This window comes from Carya illinoinensis, chromosome 5 (genome assembly GCF_018687715.1).
Source record: "Carya illinoinensis cultivar Pawnee chromosome 5, C.illinoinensisPawnee_v1, whole genome shotgun sequence".
Lineage (NCBI taxonomy): Eukaryota > Viridiplantae > Streptophyta > Magnoliopsida > Fagales > Juglandaceae > Carya > Carya illinoinensis.
The window spans coordinates 11,093,605-11,115,397 of record NC_056756.1 but is presented as its reverse complement, the minus strand read 5'-3'; the positions used below and the strand labels follow the sequence as shown (position 1 = coordinate 11,115,397).

Here is a 21,793-nt window from a genome sequence, read left to right as displayed (position 1 = left end):
TTTGTTTCTTTATCGAAGGACGTACATGCATGCAGGATCGATTTTCTTATTCAGTTGATCATTATAGTATGAAGCAGACGAGCATACATACATATATATATATATATATATATATATATATATATAATATACGTATATATATGCATGTTTTCCAGCCAAAAAATGTTTGGTTTTCTTAAAATGACTAAAGAAAACTGTAAATTATCAAACAAATTAATAAGAATACCTTTAATAGATTACAATGTCATGTTGCAGGTTCCCTTCTAATTTTGATATGCTCCCATATATATCAATGGTTAAAAGGGCATATAAAAACGAGTTTGATTATTAAGTTTTTCAAGAATTCGAACTAAGTACTGATGATCATCAATAATGCTAGATATAGTTTTAGAATGTGCATGTCTTATGCACTCACCGTCAAAGAAAGTACGCAAGGCTTATACAGTGTAAGATTGTGATATTATTTCTTATATATATATATGTGTGTGCGCGCGCGTGCACGTGAAAAAGAAAGGCTTACGTAATCATCCCATTTTTTTTCTCTTTAAGAAAGAGTGAGGTCAACTATTAAATTTATTTATTTTTTATGTGGGTTGATATTTACCCACTTTTTTTAAAGTGAGTACGTAGAATTTGCACATTCTAAAATTACAAATATATATATATATATATATATATATATATATATATATATATATATATATATATAAAAGAAGGAACAAAAAAAATAGTATTGTGGATTCTCTCAATATGAATGAATCGTTATTAACTTATTACTAGCTAGTTAATATTATTGTAGGATATACAATATTGTACAAAAAGAAACTGCCAACACAAAAACCAAGTCTCTGCCAACAATTCCTCTCAACAAAATACTTATGCTCATATTCTTTCATGGAAATAACTCCAAAAGCTTCATATTCTTGGTTTTGGAAAATTGTTCTAAAGGCCATACCCATCCTACAAGCAAACTTTTGCAAGTAGATTGTAAATTGAACCACAATAAAAGTATAACAAGACCCCTGGATACCAAATTTGAACACCTTTAGACCCACCCCCAAAGATTCCTCCATTGAAATTGATATGGATTTGACAGTTTTCACTTTAATGCTAGAAGAACCCAGAAGATGGAATGATAGTCTCTCCACTACTTTATTTCACATTGATAGTGTTAGAGCAATCCAAAAAATTCACCTAACTCAAGCAAGCTCTCCAAGGATGCATGACCACCCCCATCTGGACCAACCATCAATCTGGAAAATTCACAGTCAAATTTGCATATTAGTTCATAAGATCTTATAGCAACACTCAAATTTTCCAAAACACTTACCTCACAAAAGTTGATTGAAATCACATACGGAAAATCAAAATCTAGGATAGACTAAAACTATTCCTCTGGAAAGCAGTATCGAATATTCTTCTAACAAGATCCAGATTAAAACTTCCCCTAACCCTCTCCTATAATGACTCCCTCTGCCCCCTTTTTGAAATTGAAGAGGAAAAAATTGAACATCTATTCCTTAGATGTGCCTACTCAAAAATCTTACGAAGACTCTTACCCTAGCCTCTAGATATATATCTCTCTCTTTGGTAACCAACCCTTTGATGAGCAGACCAGAATAATATTGAACCCCAAACTCCTAAATCTCCATAAAGATGAGACTCATAACATTTAACTCTTTACTATCATAGCAATGAACTCTCTTTAGTTCATTTGAAACCAGATTACCCACAAACATCAAAGTCAAACTCCTATAATGTTCTCACACAATGTGACAAAAATTTTCAGAGAATACCAATTGCTGTGGGCAACTAAAAACTATTCACCGTCCTTACCAGAGTCGGTTCCCCCTCCAATAAGTTTTGTTTCTCTATCTTATGATGTGGTTCTTAGGAACAAAGTTTTCGCTGCAGCGGCTATATGCAAATCAAACAATAGAAAAATCATCTTTGCGACTACTCAAAAAATTGAATCTATCAATCCTACCTTTGGAGAAGCCATGGCTGCAAAGCTAGCCATAAAGGAAGTTATTCAATTCAATCTCAAAGAAATAATCATCGAAGGAGACAGTTAGGTGGTCACCAATGCAATAATATCATGCCCCACATCTTCACCAGACTGGTCTATCCATAAAATCTTCACTAATATCACAGTTCTTCCAAAGTTATTCAGAAGCTGGTTAATGCAAAAAATTCACAGATATCAGAAAAGATGGGCGCATCAGCTGGCGGAATGGACTTCCAAAAACAACTTATTTGGCTGTATACGTCGTATTCCAATACCTCAATGTTTATTAGACTTCCATAGTGGAAAAGATCCACCTTTTATCACCACTAAAACAAATTAGCCCTTTTCTTGCGAGTGATTTTGCCGCAATTAGTGTGGGATTTTGCCAGAAATGACTTTTTCCCACCACTTCAACTTGTAGCTAATTTCCTGGAAATGCGTGGCAACACGTAGTACTTACACCCGCGAGTGAAATGTTTTATGCAAATACTAGTATTTCTGACAATTTTTGTCATTGCAAAAAGTGTGAAATTTCATCGCAAATAGGTGTGCCAACCATGGTTAACTATTGTCGTAAGAAAATTTTTACCAGCTATTTTCTTGTTGTTAGAAAAAGTAAGTTATGTTTGGAGAAGCCTATTTGCAACGATTTTAATAGTTGCAAATATATATTTGCCACTAAAAAATCATTATGGTAGCAAATGTTTATATGCCGTGATTAAAATCGACATAAATAGGCTTCTCCGACCAAAAACTTATTAATTTCCAGTGATTTAGTCTCGTCGGAAAGAGTTTTAAGAAATTAAAAAAAAAAAAAAACTAGTAGAACAGTATCACAACCTTATACCTAAAATAAATAAATAAAAATATGAATAATATATTACAAACACACTAAAAAAGAAACAAAAACAAGTACTATTATTGGAATATATACAACAATTTCTACTCCAAATAGTTTGAAAAGAAAGGGAAAAAAACAAATAAGCACAAGTATTAAACCATGGAACAATGCACTGAATGAGTAAAAGAGCACCCCTAGCAGTGCTAGCACACCGGCCCCTAGCACCGCCCTACACCTAGCACAGCCCTGAAACACAAACGAAAAGAATTAAAGGAGTTGGAACCTTCCACACCACTCTCTCAGATTCCAAGACATGTTCAAATTACTTGTCTTTATTCAAGCCTCAAATTTGTGTACATTCCTTGGAATAACATTGAATGCACCACCTCCTTGGAATCTCACAACAAACAACCTGCAAAGACGTACACATGACAATTGCAAAATATAATAAGAACAATATATCTCATGGAAATTTGATGCCTGACATGCACGAAAACATTGTAATAGAAGAAGCTAGTGCCATGGGTTATCCACAACAATGAGGCTCTACGTAGATTTTTTTAGGGGTTGTCCACGAAAACATTGTTACAATCATCGAGAACATTACATCATTTTTCAAAATTATGAAGAGTCATGACTCTAGCTACTAACTTACTCTTTCACTTGATCAGAGACCTTTTGATCCTCTATATATGTTCATAATGTCATCCTGATCATATAGTACCCTAACGTACAAATACACACACATACACTCATGCACTCACGATACACATGCACTCATATTATAAAAATCTATTTCTTGAGTGCAAGCTAGCTGCTGTATGACGTTAAAAAGCTTAGACATTGACCCAATGCATTCAAGATGGAAGCTCGGGGGCTATATGATCTAAACCTTTTCCCTGAGCTAGTCGTTATAAATGAAAGCAATATGACATCTAAATGGAGTCCAGCTAGATTTTTATTTTTATTTTTTATGTTAGTAATTAATATCATTTGTTATTATTCTGACGGAGAAGTTTTCTGGACTGTGCAAAGAAAAATTTAGAAAGCTAGTATATTCAAGACGTACAATGGACTGTCCGAAAAATTCTGAAAGTCTTTACATGAAACAATAAATGATATTTTCTCTCCTATGACAATTTACTTTCCATATGTTTGGAAATCTTGAGGCTTCACTTTTTGAACTCTAGCATCCTGAAGAATAATTGAGTAAGTTTCTTATGAGCAATGCTACATACAGTCGTAAAATTATAAACACCGCGCAATCGCTTTGAAAAAGAGTGGGGTCCACGATTAAAAAGTTAGTTTTTTTTTCATGTGGATCCCATATTAATTCATTTTTTTCAAAGCGACTGCACGCCGCTTGCACAATCACAACTGCAAATATCATTTCTCGTTTCTTATTAAACTTTAACTGTTTTATGATGTAACTCTGGATCTCTATGTAATATTTGCTTCAATTTATAAATATTAACTTGTCAAGAAAAAGAAAAGAAAAGAAGAAACTGCCATATTTATACAAACAATAACTCATTAATTAAATTTATTTGAAGGTAATTAGAAATTACTTATATATGAGAATGTAACGTACTGTAGAGTAGTAGACGTTTTTAATTTACTGCTTCTGACGAACCAAAAATTAAGGAGGGAAAGTAGTAATAGAAAAGAAAAGGAAAAAGATCATGCGTTGAAATAATTAACATAGGATCAGCTGTAGGAGATTTAAGCTAGCTAGGTAGCTAGGGAATGTGCAGTAGTGTTGGGGGTAATCGCGTCTGCATGCAATAATATTGGATTAGCAGAAGGAAGAGTAGGAGCTAATGATAAGATCAGTTCCCATGCGAGAAGTGGGTCCCAATCGCATATGATTAGTAGCAATTAAGAAGAAAAGTGATCCATCGGAGATGGATGGCTGATCATAATACTCATCATCCTTGGCTCATCATGATCATGATTTGGATAGATCGAGATCAGGGGATATGAATGGCCTTTCAGATGTTGTGAAGGGCAAGTCTGGTAAAAAGGGCGTGCCTATATTATTGCACAATCTTCTTATTTAAACAGCCTACATGCAACGGCCGGAAAACAAGGCTCTATAATCATTCTCTCCTCATCAAAATTTCACTTCAGAAAGCAGAAGAGAAAGAGACTCTCTGAAAATTTCTTTGTTTTTTTCTGACAGACACTGAATATTCAGGCAAAGATAGAAAGCTTGTCTTTCACTTTCAGTGCCTATATATCTAAAATCTAAGACCATCTTTTTATTCATAGAATCATATATACATCATGAGCAGCTTTAACAGCTCATCACCAGCCAACTCACCGTCCTCCTCGTCAAAGTCCAAAAGAAAGCAGCAACAACAACAACCAGTACTAGAAAACCAGCAGCAGCAAGGAGAAGCCAGGTTTCTTGGGGTAAGGAGGCGGCCATGGGGAAGATATGCAGCAGAGATAAGAGACCCTTCCACTAAAGAGAGGCACTGGCTCGGCACCTTCGACACTGCCGAGGAGGCTGCCTTGGCCTACGACCGTGCTGCTCGCTCCATGCGCGGTTCCAAGGCCCGCACAAACTTCGTTTATTCTGACATGCCGCACGGCTCCTCTGTCACCTCCATCATCTCGCCCGACGAAACACAGCATGACATCTCCGCCCTCTTCGCTCCCCATCAACAGCAAAACGATACGAATACCCACTCCTCCACCCACCTCTTCTTCGGCCAGGAACCCTTCTTCGACATCTCAGCGTGTCCATTTTCCGGCGGAGACGACTGGGTTCAGGGGACAACTGCTTGTGGATCTAAATACCAACCCATTACTACTATCATAGATGGTGGGCAATCACAGTCACAAGAACACCCACACTCTAACACGTACAAATCCCATGACAGTACTGAGCTCCCGCCTTTGCCTCCAGACGCATCCACTTTCTACGGGGCTGGAGGGATGGGCTCCAATATGGGCCAAGAACTTTGGAGTGACACCAGCTTTCTAGGGTTTTCTGAGCAAACTACAAATGGGCTCGACTCAGCAGTTACCGCTCCATATTTGGGCTTTGATTCTAATGAGTTTGTGCAGCACAGCCCACTCTTTGGGAGGATGCCACCGGTTCCAGATTCAGGTACCGATGGATTTGATGATGGTTCGTCATCTGCCTACTACTATTAATCCCTCTCACCCCCTTTTTTTTTTTTGTAATATAATCTACATGTCAGTTCAATATTGGGGTGTGTTTTTCTTTTTCGTTTTGTGATTGTGGCGGGGGAATGCCAAAGGTCTGCTGTTTCTTTTTCTTTTTTTTACTTTTTTTTTTCCTTTTTATCGCTTGTTTGTTTTCTTTTGGGAGGCAAGTATAGCCTTATCCTTAAAAGTGAGTTGTATGGGTTTGATTAAGCTTATTGCAAGATTTTGACCTTATTAAAATTCGTAGTTTGGCTGCCCAATGGTCGAGTATGGTAAGGTCTCCAAGACCTTCAATCCACAACAACTATCCCTCCCACTCCCACCAAAAAATTACTCTTCCGGTGTCAATGACAAGGAGATAAACTCTTTTGGTACTTAGTACATGTAATGTTTGCTTTGTTTTTAATAACTTCATTCACATCACACCAACATACCTTCAGCCTGATGGCCTTTTCTTTCCGTCCCATAAAGATGGTAAAGTAAACAAGATTTATGTCCCTAATATACTAAATCTGTCGAGATTTATGTCCCTAAAAGAGACAATGATTCCATTGTTTTTTTACCCAAAACTCATTTTGTTTTTTGTGTTTTTGGTAGAGTCCCTAATATAATATACCATATGCTAATATAACCTTTATCTAAAACCAAAAACTTGGCTTGTAGTCCAATATGCTAATATAACCTTTTAAGAAGGGTTTTTGGGATGACTACCAGCCAAGATAGTCAATAACCGTTTTTTGCACTCGTGGACAAAAATCCCGAGTCTAACTGCTTTATGTCTGAAGCCGGAAGTGAGCTCAATAAAGTGTAACAGAGCTCTCGGTCACACGTTGATCACCTGAATCACGAAGACATGGCTTCTTGAGAGAATGAATCCAAGAAGGGTGACTTTTTCATTCCCAGAGGGTGACTGACCACCAAATTCAAACTCAAATTCAAGCTCAGTGGTGAGCTATCTGACGTATGCGCTGACACTCGCTTTTCTATTTTATTTTTCTGCATCGGATTGGAGAGTGAAATTTCCAAGAAAATACTGAAACATGAGATGAGAGGAGAGGAGGCATTCCAATCACCCAGGACCAAGACCTTCTTCTCACTCGTCAGTATTTTTTTTTTATATAAAAAAAATACTCTGCTTTCGTGGGTGGGGTCTGTGCAAAAACAGAGTTTTTTATATATATGTTGACTACAAAAAATAAAAAATGACACTTGAGATAAAGAACAAGGTCGAGGTTAATATCATTACCTTGTATCGTTGCTAACTTCGCCCTGTGAACTCGAGATGTAAAGCGGATTTTGGAAGCCGACGCGCTTAATTTGCAAATGGTACAAAAATAAATAAATAAATAAATAAACCTTAATAGTGGGAAAATAGCATATATTCTTTTTTCTACACGTAATTAGAAAATCAAAAGGGAGACTGGTAGTGTTGGAGGTATGAAAACTTCGACTGGGTCTCTTCCTTCCCCTAGAACTTGACCCGATGACCTCTTCATTTTCCCATTGAATTCTCCTTTTTGTTTAAATCCCCTCCTGTTTCTCGCCATTAAGAATTTTAGCCTCGTTCGAACCCAGATGACACAACTGTTGTAAAAATTCTCCTTTTTCTGACTATTGATAACAATATAAACTCCGACACCCCAGAGAGAAAGAGAGAGAGAGCTGTCACCATATTGGCTTGAGCTTCTCTTTCCCTCTCTGTTTGCCTGGTCTTTTTGTCAAGGTTTTTCCCGCTGCTGAAGATATAGTCTCCAATTTATTTTAGCAACTGTTGCTGCTAAAGTTGAAAGGACGACTGAAATTCTAAGCAAAATGGTTTCTTGCATTCTTCTCTTAGAAGCGATCAGTCGACGGTGAGGCGACATCCTTCCTCTAGGAATATGACTAATTTACTTGCTCAATTCCAGTCGAACGTGATCTCTTGCCAGATTTTTTGGTGAATCCCAACATGTTAGTAATGACACCTTCATATAGATAATTGAAATAATTTGCTTCTCAGAATGGTTAATTTGGCGTAGTCGAATTTGGTATAGTGAATCCCAAATCATAATTTTTTTTTTCTTTAATCCGAGGATATGCAGGACTGGATGCCATTCAAGTTGACAGGCAGTGTTGGCAGAATTGACTGACCCAATAGGGAGACCGAGATACCTGAAACAGACCTTAAAATTTCTGCAAATTTCGATAATTCAATGAGCTTCAATATAGGAATTGAGGATATATCTCTGAAAGTGCTGCAGGAACTATGTAATAAGGCAGTAGTGCAGGCAACAGAGCTTGTAAATGAAACAAAGGAAGTGATGCTTAACAAGGATTGCTTTCAGGAATTCTTAAGGAATATTTCTAAGCTTAAAAACCTGCTTGGTACATTGAATTTCAAGAAAGTTGTTGATGCAAAGGGTTTAGAGTCCACAAAAGCTGCATTAGAGACCTTGAATTTTCAGCTGAAGAAAGCCTGCAAGATCATTAAAGATTACAAATCCGGAAGCCACGTCCATCTCATATTAAAGTCACACTCGATGCTCTCGCAGATGCAGGACGTGGCCAAAGATATTGCCAGTACTATTTCCTCATTTCAGCTGATCAATCTTGCTATGGCTACCCAGATCATGGGCAACCTGAGCTAAATGGAGTTCCGATCGGCAGCATTTGCAACAGATGCAGTTGCTTTAGAAATAGAGAATTTAATATCCAGGGAATGTAAAAATCAGAAGCATGCTGTAAAGCTCTTGGAGAAGATTACAGAAGCTGTTGGTGCTAATGTGAATGCATCCATGGTTCAAAATGAGCTGGAACTTTTGAAGCAGGAAAAAGAAGAGATGGAAACTCAAAAGAAGCAGGCAGAGGCACTTCAATTGTCGCAGTTGATACAGTTCTTGTACAGTACAGAAATTTTTACGATACCAGACGATGAGAGAATTGCCTCACACCACCAGCATTACCCAATTGATTCATTTATCTGTCCATTGCGCAAGGAGATGATGACAGACCCAGTTGCAATCCCCTGTGGTCGCAGCTTTGAGAGGAAAGCAATTCAGGAACACTTTGGAAGGGGAGAGAAATAGTGCCTTACTTGCAAACAGGAGCTCCTATCGCTGGACCTTACTCCAAACCTTTCCTTTCGAATCTCTGTTGAAGAATGGAAGCAGCGAGACATGGACTTAAAATTCCAAGCTGCACTGGCTGGACTCTATCAAATGACCATTCTAGACAGAAGAAGGCCTTAGAAGATATGCAAGGTTTGCTGGAGATGCCTTTGTATGCAATAAAATTTGCAGAAGAAGGACTCGTACCAAAGTTGGTGGAGATACTAAAAACCATTATACTAAACATGGTGGCCACACTAAAATGCCTCTACTTCCGAGCTAAATACTGTGATAATACAGGGTAAGCAAGTGCTAAGAATAGTAGAAGCTTATCATATTTCGTCCTCATCTTCCACTAAGCTAAATTTAAGGGTTTTTTGTTGGTTGGAACTTGCAGGAATCCATTGTTACATCAGGGGCTGTACGCTACATCGTGAAGCAGATATATAAAGATGGAATAGAACCTGTTGCTATTGCAATCTTGTTGGAGCTGCTGGAAAGAGAAACCCTTTCAGAAAAAATAGGAAGTACAAAAGACAGTATTCCTCTTCTTGTTTCGTTACTCCCTAACGATAACCTTGACGTCTCACAGTATGCCAACAAGGTGTTGCAAAAACTCTCCTCCAACACACATTTTGTTGTCAAGATGACTGAAGTGGGACACTTCCAACCATTTGTGGCTCGCTTTAACCAAGGTCAAATTATCGATCATGTGATGCATATCCACTGGCAAACCATATGCTAACCTAAATCTCCTTGTAGGACCTCAAGAAACCAGAACATTGATGGCTGCAGCATTGATAGAGATGCAACTCAAGGAGAGCAATATTAATGACTTACAAAATAAGGAATTCATACATAAACTAGTCCAGATGCTTTCTTAAAGGGCCCCTGCATGCAAAGTAGCTTGTCTCAGATCTATCAAAAAGCTCATACAGTACCCCAAGATGGTAAAGAGACTTCTGAAGGATCTTGTTACAATACCCCATTTGCTTGGTCTCATTTCATTTTTCAGGTCTGACTCGCATGTGAAAGAAGAAGCAGCTGAGATTCTCGCTCTACTAATTGGAGCCAGTCAAGTACTCGATAAATTTCGGGGTTTGCAGGAGCTGCAATCAAAGTACAATGCCAGTCTCCTTCTGCAGGGTGCGGCCAACTCTGATCCTCAAACTAAGGTCCAGTTCTTACACCTACTGGTTGAACTCTACCATGAATCAGAGACAGCTCAGAACCTAATTCGATCAAATATGGATGCAGTTGGGAAACTCTTATCTTTGCTTCACAGTGACCAGCCCGGAATGAGACTGTGGACAATGAAGCTTATATACCTCATTTCGGAAGATCATCCGGCTGGGGCTCCGCTACCACCTTCTCCTGCAAAAGAAACAGCAATTGAGACCTTGGCATGTATCCTCACCTCTTCACCAGATATTGAAGAAAGGTCCACTGCCACTGGAATCATCAGCTAGCTTCCTGATGATGATCTTATAATTGATGAGATACTCTGCAAATCGGACACGTTAAAAAGCCATTCATGAGGTGATTTGCAGTGCTAATGAGGAAAATAATGGAACCATGGCACCTGCTCGCCATGGCATATTTACTAGAACATGCTCTAGCAGCACTTTTATGATACACAGAACCTAGCAAGCCCAAACTTCAAGTGGGCAAACTTGAACAGTACCCATCACTAGTTTGTGTTCTCTCAGGGGGCAGCTCACTAGCCAAGCAGCAGGCAGCCATTGCACTTGCCAAACTATCCCAGTCCACCAGCCTGTCACTCTCTGATGGAACCCTAATAGCAGAGCAAGCCAAGCACTCCACACCTGTGGTGCATGTGATCATGAAGTTCCTACCAAACATGTCTTGGTGTTACTCAACCTCAGCAGGGAATGGAATTTCATGTTCTGTTCATGGTGTTGCTTGTTCAGATAGAGATACATTTTGCCTCGTCAAGGTAGATGCAGTGAAGCCACTGGTACAAACTTTGAGTGAAACAGAGTCCGGTGTAGCAGAAGCTGCTTTAATGGCACCGGAAACATTACTGACAGAACATAGCATACTGTCTCGTGCTACTGCAGCCATCGTGGACAACCAAGGAGTGGTGGCCATTCTATGAATCCTGGAGAAGGGTTCCTTGTCTGCCAAAGCTAAAGCCCTAGACCTCTTCCAGAAGATTCTAAGCCATACACAGATCGCCTAGCCACTATTTCAGCAGTATGAGGGGATCCTCATCCAGCTTCGTCAGGAGAATCATCTCAGGAAAAAAGTAGCTTTGGTGCTTAAGCAAATGAAGATTCTTCCAGAACAATCTTTTTACTTCTGAATTCCTTTGATTCTATAGCATGAAATTACAGTTAAGCATCAGGTATTCAACAGTAGAACACCACAACAGGGCTCACAGATAGTTGAGAAAGGAGCATGGATGTGCCCAAGAACTTCAGCTAAGAAAAATTCAGTATTTTTCTTGGTGAGATAAGACTACCAGCATGCTTACTATTGGTTCCAAGAAGACAAGATGTGCTGCCAAAAGTAAGCAGAAAATTCGCATTCTATAACTTAGTGAGTTTTATTCACAAATTCAAAGACGGATATGGGAATCTCCAGGAACACAACAACCATAATATTGCCAACTAGCATATTTCAGCAATGTTGCCCTCACATAGAAGTCTCTTCCGTCTCCAAAAGTGGGGTTGTGAGGCTTGAGTTATTATTCATTGGGTGGTTTTAGAGAGGGAGTTCCCTCGATCCTGCTTCTCCCACTGAACTTATTTTGAATGAGCAATTTTACTCATCATCCTTACACCACACACCACACTTATTTTTATTTTTTTATTTTTTGGTTTTATTCCTGCTAAACTAAATGTACTATTCTACTCATCATCCATTACACCACACATTTGCTAAGGGGAAAAAAATTAAAAATTAAAAATTAAAAAATCAAGTGTGGTGTGTGGTATGTATATGATGAGTAGAATTTTTCAATTTGAATTCCACCTTTCATTCATTCTCCACCTGCAACGGCAGCTGAAATTAGATTCTGTGAATGAAGCCATTAAGTTCAGTCCAAAGTCAACCCCGAAGATAGACTGAGCAAAATAACACCCCTAAACGGAAGGCAGCATTTAGCAAGTAGAGAACTAAGATAGTTACTATTATTTTATTTCTTGGAAATTATTTTGTATGATTTTCTTTTTTGAATGAAATGTACAATATGCAAATTTACATGCAAAGTCTGCCACACATGGTCTCCATTGTCATCATGGTTCTATGGCATTGATAATATGGATACATGAAACTGAAAACCACAAAGTCTCAGTAACTATTATTACAAGATTAAGATGTGATTATATGCAATACATATAAGTTACCATAGACATTGGAACCATACTTGAAGTGGGGGAGAAAAAAGAATAGGAGCTTAAAATCAGCTTTAGCTTTTCCTATACTTGGATGAAGCCTTAAACACCAATGGCATGTTTGGATCGAAGATTTTATTATTATTACAAGATTAAGATCTGATTATATGCAATACATATAAGTTACCATAGACATTGGAACCATACTTTAAGTGGGGGAGAAAAAAGTATGGGAGCTTAAAATCAGCTTTAGCTTTTCCTATACTTGGATGAAGCCTTAAACACCCATGGCATGTTTGGATCGAAGATTTTCTTATAAATTTCGGAAAGTGTTATGCGAAAGTGTTGAACACATATAATAAACACTCTTCTCATCTTTTCTTTTATCACTGGCACTACTCGGAACTCGTATGAATGTTCAAAAGGTGGAGGAACAAAAGCTGCGCCTAACTTCAAAATGTAACTACAACCTATCAGAGACTGGAGAAATTAAACTCTTTAGAGAAATAATAAAGATCATCCTTGGGTACAATTTTAGAAGGAAATTCAAACCAAATTGAGCTCAAATCATAAAAGGTCACATTTGAGGGAAAATGAAAAAACAGTGGGAAAATCGTTTACGTGTGGCCCGCTTACCCTCCTGCTGGTCCCATCTCTCTCGGTAGGGTAGCACAAAGTGTCTGTCACACCGCAGTCTCCCCCAGTTGAACAGAACTCGTCCCAGTCTACGAACAGAGATCGAAGGTCAAAATAATACATGCACGAGACAGCGGCATTAGAGGTCCAGAGAGAACAGAACAACCATAATCGAAGCCCGAGAGAGTATCGGAAACCCAAACCATCTTTTTATAACCAGCTTGGCAGCACATGCAGATCGAAATTGGGCATCTGATGGGGGAGATGAATCCAATAAGAAGATGGACGTGCAACGGACAACTACTTCTGGGCCTACGGCTCTCGTCCTCTTTAAAAAAGTTTGGTCCTTCAAAGCCCATAATACTTGCTACGCCACGTTGAATCACGAATATTACCATTTCACGTGATTAAGGCTGGGTTTAGATAGTGAATTATTTTATATTATTATTTATTAATATATAATATTTTATTATTATTTTTTTATTACTATTCACCAAATATTTGAGATCACTTTACCATCGAAACACAACCTAAAAAATAGTATCTACATATATTAAAAAAAATTCATGAGTTTCAATATGCGATATTCTCATTTTCTCACATATTTCATCTTATTAAAAATTCATACTTCAATTCTATATTCTAATATTATTTCAAGAATAATCACTCTTTTTTCTAAAAAAAAAAAAAAGTAGAGTCTATCATTAAAAATATATATATTTTTTATAAATCTAATATTTATCTACTTTTTTAAAAAAAAATGTACAAAACTTACCTTAAAATTGCAAACATTAATTATCTTATTCCAAACTCTTTAAATCTTTGTTCCATAAACATGTTAATTGAGTTTGTGGTGTGTAAGTAAAAAGCAATTATCTCGGAATGGCAGGGGTTATATATATTCATTGGTAACCGAAACCTATGACCAATATAGATCGAACAACCCGTGTTCTATTTTATGTTTTATAGAAAATTACCTTAAAAGGGTAATAAGGTATTTCCATGGAAAGAGTGGCGACCCAACATTCAAGGGATTCCAATGCATGGATAGTTAACAAAGGATTGGATTCCCCGGCCCCTACTGTGCATGTAAGCCACGTGTTGCTTTACTCACATCCTGTGGGCACGCTGCTTCTATGTTAGGGATACACGTGTCATCCGGCCACAACGTTTGCCACATATATCTTGAAAGTTCTTAAGCGTTCGTATTGGTCTATATAATGAAAACCCGGAAACATCCAGTCACAGATAAAGATCAATATTCTTCCGTTTCAGAAAAAGATGGCTTTCAGGGCTACTGTAAGTACTGCTTCTTTACGCTTAATATATATGTTCCTTTCTTGTTGTTCGCTTGGTTGTTGCGATATATATGATCCGTACGTAAAATTTCTTGTGATATGGGTGCAGAGCTATTGGAGATCAACGCTGATGCGACTGGGAGGAAACAGATCGTTTGCTTCCTCAACCACTCCCAGAATGAAACTGTTTGCACCGACGGTCGATGCAGCTCACGGCGATACCCATAATTCGAGGTTAGTCATCATATACTGGTGAAAAATATATGTGTAAGGCTATGAATGAATTAGTATGTTTGATAGTCTGTTCGGTATTCATTTAGTTAAACTCGACTCAATCTCGATTTGTGAAAAAATAATAATAATAATAACTCATCTGTAAAAATAGATATTTGCTTGATTTCTAAATGACATATATCTTATAAAATTTGACTTGATTAAGACTCTTTAAATTCTGTTTATTTATGTTCGAGTCAACTCGAACTCGTAAACGATTAAAATTATTTATATATTTATAAATATATAAGTTAATAATATAAGTATACTATTTTTATAATTAAATAATATAATATATAATCTAATTATTTATGTTTATATAATGAATATATTTCATAAATATATTTTATAATTTGTATAATAATTATTAGATAAAATTTAATAATTTTATATATTAATATATAAGAATCATATATAAAATAGATATATATTATCATATTAAGTATATATATAATACATATAAATATATAATATATTCTTATTTTGAATAAATATTAATTAGTTAGATATTAATTATTTATAAATTTTTTAAAATTTTAATAAATAAATAATTTGAGTTCGAGCTTAACTCAACTCAAACTTGTTTGTGGAATCAACTCGAAATCGAGGTCGAGTTGAAAGTTTTGCTTATTGAATTGAGTTCGAACAAAAATAAAAAAATTCTTGAACTCTAATATTTTGAGTCGAACCAACTCAGCAAGTCAAAGATCGGCTTGGCTCGACTCGACTCGACTCGGCCCAATTCAATTACAGCCTAACATGTATATAAGAGGTGCATTGCTACTAATTTTCTCCGTCATTTTGTGATGATGTGACGTTGCAGGTTGGCTATGAAGGGGGAGTTCTTTCCAGTGTATATGGTGCTGGGAATGGTGATGGTAGCAGTGACTATGGGAACGCATACGGCCAAGCAGCAGCTCATGCATTCTCCGACGGTTTATGTCAACAAGAAGAGGAGAGAATCCCTGCCGGAGGTGGAGGATCCGGACCGGGTTATTAGTTATGCCGATAAGTTTGTCAACAAGTCTTTCCTCAGGAAGGTGGCTCACATCCAGGACCCCCACCGCACCCTCCCTGATCCCGTCCGCCCTGACCCCTTTACTAGGTCTGTGCTTAATTTCCCCCGATAACATTTGCTCTTGAATCTTGCACTTGATCTTTACCTTTTAAGTTTGGGCACGAAATTAAACTTTTGGAGTTATTTTTTTCCCCATGCACGTTCTGATGAAAAATCGTTGTTGGAAAGTGCAGGCCTCGAACTGCAGAGACCCTTAAATCGGTTGGAGTGGATCCTGCACGCCACTGACTTTTCTAGAATCTTATATCTAGGATAAGCTGAAACAAATATCCACGAGAGCCAAATATGTCTCCTTTCAGACATAATCTTGTCAGAATTTGATGGTGTCACATTTGTACATAGTTGTGTGCCTTTTATATTTTCCTGCTTTGGTTCAGAAGCTTATTCTGAGTGCCAAATGAAATGAGCCCTCCCTCGCTCGGGCGAGAGGAAAGGTGGCTTCTCTTTTCTTGTTTTCCCTTTTGTGTGGTCGAATAAAGCAAAAGACACCATTGTATTTATAATTCACGTGATTCGCAGCCTAAAAGGTATTATCTGTTGAAGTGGCAATCATCCATTGCAATGATATGGTGCCCTTGCCAACGATAGAATTTCGTAAAATGAAATATCTGGACCAAAAGACAGCTTGGGATGATCAGAGATCTTTAGTTGTTTTTGAACATGAACATCCGAATATACGCACATCCTCACGGAATGAACAGATATCGAGTCAAATTGTCAATTTTCAGAACCAGGCACTAGTGTCGGACACCTAATGCCAAACTAGTTTACAGTTAAAGGAACCATCCCCTAGTTTTCACAAAATACAGTAAGTAATTAGCGCATGGAATGAATCCGACGGCCATGTAAGTCCCTAAATTACATATTCCTCTTCTGTTAATCATTGATTGTCGCAGTCGCTCATTCTTTTCCACTGAAAGTTGATCTCTTTCCAGTCTTCTAGCCCTAGAGAGCGAGCGAGAGAGATGAAACCCAGTTCGCAGATTGTGAGATGAGTACAAATGACAGGTGAATCAAACAAATCATGCTGTATGATCTTTTGACCTAAAAAAAAAAATAGATAAATGGATACATGGCAGCATTACATGAATTGGAATTTCAATATCGTATAGCAATTTATAAATAAAATGTAGGAGCTGTATGCCATATTAGGGACAGTCATGGTTGTTTAAATGTGAATATGAACAGAAGGGAATACGCTTCCACATTCTATAACCGTAAATATCTTTTTATCTTTTCTGTTCCAGACTTCTTCTTGTCCTGTCTTCTTATTCGTAACTTGTGATAAATAAAAGAGCATCCTTTCCCAATCGAAGTATTTATTTTACCCTTTGACTAACCTTTCATCATTCTACGGCTTTACAAATTTATCAAACTTTCAGCTGGAATATGATGCATAAGCTCAAAGCAATGAAAGCGTCGTGTCTAATACCTCCTGTGGGGAAGTGAATAGGCACTCGAACCTTTCATGGGACTTCCACGAACCAAATAGAGCAAATGGTGTAGGATGTCAATATATGACCAACAATTAAAGATTATTTAAATCAGTGCAGTCGATAAAATATTGATCGACCAAATTAAACATCTGTCGACGAAAGCAAAATGAGAGGTTAAATATGATATTCCTCTAGATACCAAAATCAGATACCCAATGATATATATTCCCATAGAATTGGAAAATAAAATAAACAATTGCAGTTCCTTGCCTGAAGCGCTAAGATTCAGCTACCAAAAACTGTGGTATTATAACATAGAGTTTCGCCTTTGCATCACTCGAAAGTGTCTCCAAAAAACTTCAAACCTCTCAATGAGCAAAAACAGTGTCATTGCGCCGTGGAGGCCTATCGGGAATCGTACCGGGCTTGAACTTGGAAGCCTCGTGTCTTGCAAGCTCAGGAGGAACAGGACTATTGCTCTGGATAAGCATCTGCTTGAGATCATAAAAGACGTCAGAGTCGTGCAGAGTCAAGAATGTAGTCGCCACACCCGTCTTGCCAGCACGGCCTGTTCGACCAATTCTATGTGTGTACATCTCAATATTCCCAGGCATATCATAATTTATGACATGGGCCACATCAGGTATGTCAATCCCACGTCCTGCAACATCGGTGGCAACAAGGACATTGTATCTCTTGGTTCGAAAACCCTCGAGACTAATTTCCCTCTGCTCCTGAGACTTCCCACCATGCAAAGTGGTCACACGGTACCCTGCCTTATCCAAGTTCTTGGCAACAGTGTCTGCATTCTTCTTAGTGTTCACAAACACAATTGCAGTCCTATCACCAAGTTCGTCGAGCAATCTCTGTAACCTATAAAACTTCTCCGATTCTTTCATCATGTTGACATGCTGGGATATCAAGTCGGTGGCCTTTCCAGCAGTACCTATTGTTACCACAACAGGATTTCTCAAATACTTTCTTGCAAGGCGCTCAACAGCAGGCGGCATGGTGGCACTGAACATATAAGTGGTTCTGTAGATCTTCTTCTCATCAAGCTCTTCATCTTCATTCTCAGGTTTTAGATTACTCGAAGGCATCGCATCCAAAACACCCATAACCTGAGGCTCGAAACCCATATCTATCATACGATCGGCTTCGTCAAGAACAACATAATTACACTGATTGAGAACCGCATAGCGTCTCTCCAAGCAATCAATCAAGCGTCCTGGTGTAGCGATGACAACCTCGCACCCTTGCCTAATCCTAAACCCCTGCTCCTCAATGGACTGACCACCAACAATGGAGACCACTTTGATCCCCAAATGCTTGGCAAACTTATTAGTCTCTTCTTCAATCTGCTGCGCAAGCTCACGGGTCGGAGCCATTACAACGGCATAAGGGCCTTCGGCCTCGTTCTCTTCACTCATTGGGGGAAGCCTCGTAATGTATGTCAGCATAGGAAGAACAAAAGCAGCAGTCTTACCAGAGCCGGTCTCTGCAATCCCGATCACATCGCGTTGTTGCATACCGAGCGGAATGGCCGCCATTTGAATCGGAGAAGGTTTCTTGTACCCTGCTTTCTCTACCGCCTTCAACAACTCCGGACTCAGTTTACTCTCAGCCCAGGCCCGCATAGGGCGAGGGAGCTTGGAGCCCTTGTACGAAATGTTGAAGTCCTCCCTGAAAATCCTCCAATCTCTCTCAGTCATTTCCTCGAGCTTCTTCTCGCTCCAATGGCGATCGACCCTCATATCGAAGGTATCGTACATATCAGCAGCTTGCTCCTTCAGCTTCTGTGCCTCGGCCTCCTCGGGCCTCTCGTCGACCCCCTCCTTCCGGCGAATAATCTCCTTCATATCCTTCTCGATCTTGGCGGCTAGCTTCTTCTGCTCGCGGCGGTCTAAGCCGGCGCGGAAGCCTCGTCCGAACAAGAGCCTGGCCTCGTGAGGGTTCTGGTAGAGAGAGTTCATATCCCGAGAAGTGTCCTCAGTGTTTTCCCAGTCAAAAGAGAATCGGAATTTCTCGCTGGGTTTAATGACCCGCTTTTTAGGTTTCTTAGACCCGAGGTACTGCTCTTTGATCGCCTCGAGCTCTTTCTCACGCTCTCGCTCAGCTAATTTCTCAATGCGCGCCCGCTCACGCTCACGCTCACGACTCTTAGCATCATCTTCCCGCTCCCTCTCGCGGTGGTTCCGCCGCTCAGAATCACGTTCCCGCTCACGGTCACGTTCACGATCGCGTCGGTCCCGTTCGCGGTCGCGGTCGCGTTCGCGCTCTCGGTCGCGGTCGCGATGGCGGTCTGAATCGGAGGGCCTGAGGTCGTTGTTGGAGACGGAGACGGATTGGCCAAGGGAGGAGAGTATATCTTGCCGGTGGTTCTGTATTTGATCGGCCTCTTGTTGACGACGTTTGAGGGCTAATTCCTCGCGCTGGGCTTTCGTGAGGAAGACTGGTTTCTTGGGGACGCTGCTAACGGCGGAAACGTCTTCGATGGAACGCTTCGTGGCCATGGCAATGCCAACTGACTCTGAGGGCAGAATGCCGAGGTTTCTTCTCGCTTGGTTCAGTGCAGGAGGGGAGGGGAGGGGACAAAGACGGTTACTTCAGTTTCCAGACTCTTCCAGAAGGCGGTGTAGAGGCAGCACCAGTGGTGGATCATGTTCGTGGATGGGATTGGGCCCAGAGTGGCCTTCATTTGTATTTAAGATCCGGTCCATAAAATGCCCCCGACTTGAGGCCCAACTTCATTTGGAGCCTCAAATATTTACTAAAAGTCCTTAGAATATATATGTATTTGAACTCAGATTCATAAAACGGGTCACCAATGCTACGTATAGTCTTAATTTAAGGATTGTAATGTAGATTTAGATAATTTTATTTTTAAAATTATAAAAATATTTATCTTAAAATGATATTTTTTTCTCATTTAATAAAAGATATGTATATACAATTTTTATTTAGATACTGCAAATAAAATTTCTCAAATAAAAATTAAGTCCTTTATAAATTATTGCTTTGAAAGGCTTTACTTGTGTTGAGTATACAGCAAATATATATATATAGAGAGAGAGAGAGAGAGGATCATTCAAAACTTTGGACTTCAAATTATATTTGTTAAAAATAAATTTGAAATTATTCTAAAAAATATGTTACGACGAACTTCAAATTTATTTGTTTTTAAAATTAGTACATTTTAGAATGAAGGTGTTAAGGACATGTTCCACGGCCACCTACCACATGAATTACCTGCAACAAATGAAGGGGCAGCACTGGTTGCCTTGTGGAAACTCTGATGCCAAAGTCAGAAATATAATATGAGAGTAACAGTGTATGTAAATCAAGTTGAGTTTAAAATTGGTCACCTCTTGTAGGCTATTTATAGAGGTTATTTCCTTGGAGTAATAGGAGTCTGATTAGCCTTGTGAAGTCTTTTCCTTTTAGGAGTGTGAGTTCATATCCTACTAGAAGTAGGAGTCATTTCCCTTTTAGGAGTCTGAATCTCTTCTTCTTATCTCTTCTTGATCTTATCTTTTAGCTAAAGTTGTGAGGACTCAAATATCCCATCCAGTTACCCCGCTAATTTCCTTCGTGATTATCACGTGGGAAATTAAACACTTTTCATTCTTTGTACCTACCTCTTACCCCATCTACCCGTGGGCATTCGTTTGCTTTTGGTTTTTCCTACCCCGCCGAGGATCCATGCTAGTTAGTGCGCATGGGTGTCTTCACTTCCTTTTGGTTAGCTATCAGCTGGTTGCACCATGCATGAGGCTCGACCTTTGGTAGCTTGGCCTTTTGGTTGTCTTGGGAGTTTTCAAGTCAACCGTAATTGAGGTAACCTGTAGAAAAAACAGTTATGGTAGCTGCGAAGCCTTAGAAGGCCTTGAAAATCTTCAAGTCAATTATCTGCAAAATATTTAGAAACTTGGTCACTGGTATCTTGTTCGATCCCTAGTTTGTTGTCCAATCCCTGATTTTTTGTTTGTGTTGTGCTAAGCAGTGAGAGGCTCAGCTTGGAGAGATAGGCAAGAGATGTACTCGACCGCATTGAGTGTGAGCGTGGGGCTCAGTTTTGAATTTGTGAATATTTGCCCAGAGTTGTTGGTCGTATTGCTCACCTAGAAGCGTTTATATGGTTGTTCGCCTGGAGGCATTTGTATAGTTGACTGCCCAAAGGCATCTATATTCTTGCTAGCCTATAGTTGTTTGTGTTGTTGCTTGCTTGGAGGCATTTGTATAGTTGACCACCTAGAGGCATCTATATTCTTGCTTGCCTATAGGTGTTTGTGTTGTTGCTCGCCTGGAGGCGTTTGTATAGTTGACCGCCTAGATGAGTATGTATAGTTGACCGCCTAGAGGCGTATGTATAGTTGACCGCCTAGAGGCATCTATATTCTTGCTCGCCTATAGGCATTTGTGCTGTTGCTCACCTGGAGGCATTTGTATAGTTGACCGCCTAGAGGCGTTTGTATTCTTGCTCGCCTATAGGCATTTGTGTTGTTGCTCGCCCAAAGGAGTTGGTTTACTAAAAACAAAATTGGTTAGTATAATAAAAATGTACAAAGTTGAGATTTAAATACTTGAGTCTTGCTCTA

General features: G+C 39.0%; 3 protein-coding genes and 1 long non-coding RNA gene across 4 annotated transcripts; 2 read left to right on the top strand and 2 right to left on the bottom strand.

Moving 5' to 3' along the window:
* The first annotated feature begins 4,934 nt into the window (after nucleotides 1–4,934).
* On the top strand, nucleotides 4,935–6,392 carry LOC122311644 (ethylene-responsive transcription factor LEP-like). Its single transcript, XM_043126267.1, has one exon. It carries the CDS (start codon nucleotides 5,136–5,138, stop codon nucleotides 6,012–6,014), a length of 879 nt encoding a protein of 292 aa, XP_042982201.1. The 5' UTR covers nucleotides 4,935–5,135; the 3' UTR covers nucleotides 6,015–6,392.
* A 1,935-nt stretch (nucleotides 6,393–8,327) lies between these two features.
* LOC122310936 lies at nucleotides 8,328–13,391 on the bottom strand. The gene is made up of 2 exons (XR_006242703.1): nucleotides 13,111–13,391; nucleotides 8,328–12,130 (listed from the first exon to the last, which is right to left on the bottom strand). It is a non-coding gene; the product is annotated as an uncharacterized LOC122310936 (long non-coding RNA).
* Nucleotides 13,392–14,287: 896 nt separating this feature from the next.
* LOC122310811 lies at nucleotides 14,288–16,262 on the top strand. The gene is made up of 4 exons (XM_043124963.1): nucleotides 14,288–14,409; nucleotides 14,518–14,642; nucleotides 15,505–15,786; nucleotides 15,933–16,262. The coding sequence occupies exons 1-4, from the start codon at nucleotides 14,392–14,394 to the stop codon at nucleotides 15,985–15,987; spliced, it is 480 nt and encodes a 159-aa protein (XP_042980897.1). The 5' UTR covers nucleotides 14,288–14,391; the 3' UTR covers nucleotides 15,988–16,262.
* A 1,015-nt stretch (nucleotides 16,263–17,277) lies between these two features.
* Nucleotides 17,278–19,829, bottom strand: LOC122310810 (DEAD-box ATP-dependent RNA helicase 21-like). The gene has a single exon (XM_043124962.1). The coding sequence runs from the start codon at nucleotides 19,706–19,708 to the stop codon at nucleotides 17,564–17,566; it is 2,145 nt and encodes a 714-aa protein (XP_042980896.1). The 5' UTR covers nucleotides 19,709–19,829; the 3' UTR covers nucleotides 17,278–17,563.
* Nucleotides 19,830–21,793: the final 1,964 nt, after the last annotated feature.

Bases quoted from the DNA above. Each gene is read 5' to 3' on its own strand.
- LOC122310810 (XM_043124962.1), bottom strand. From the start codon at position 19,708: ATGGCCACGAAGCGTTCCATCGAAGACGTTTCCGCCGTTAGCAGCGTC.
- LOC122311644 (XM_043126267.1), top strand. From the start codon at position 5,136: ATGAGCAGCTTTAACAGCTCATCACCAGCCAACTCACCGTCCTCCTCG.
- LOC122310811 (XM_043124963.1), top strand. The intron at 14,643-15,504 runs GTTAGTCATCAT...GTGACGTTGCAG, and splicing joins GGCGATACCCATAATTCGAG to GTTGGCTATGAAGGGGGAGT. The intron at 15,787-15,932 runs GTCTGTGCTTAA...TGGAAAGTGCAG, and splicing joins CGCCCTGACCCCTTTACTAG to GCCTCGAACTGCAGAGACCC.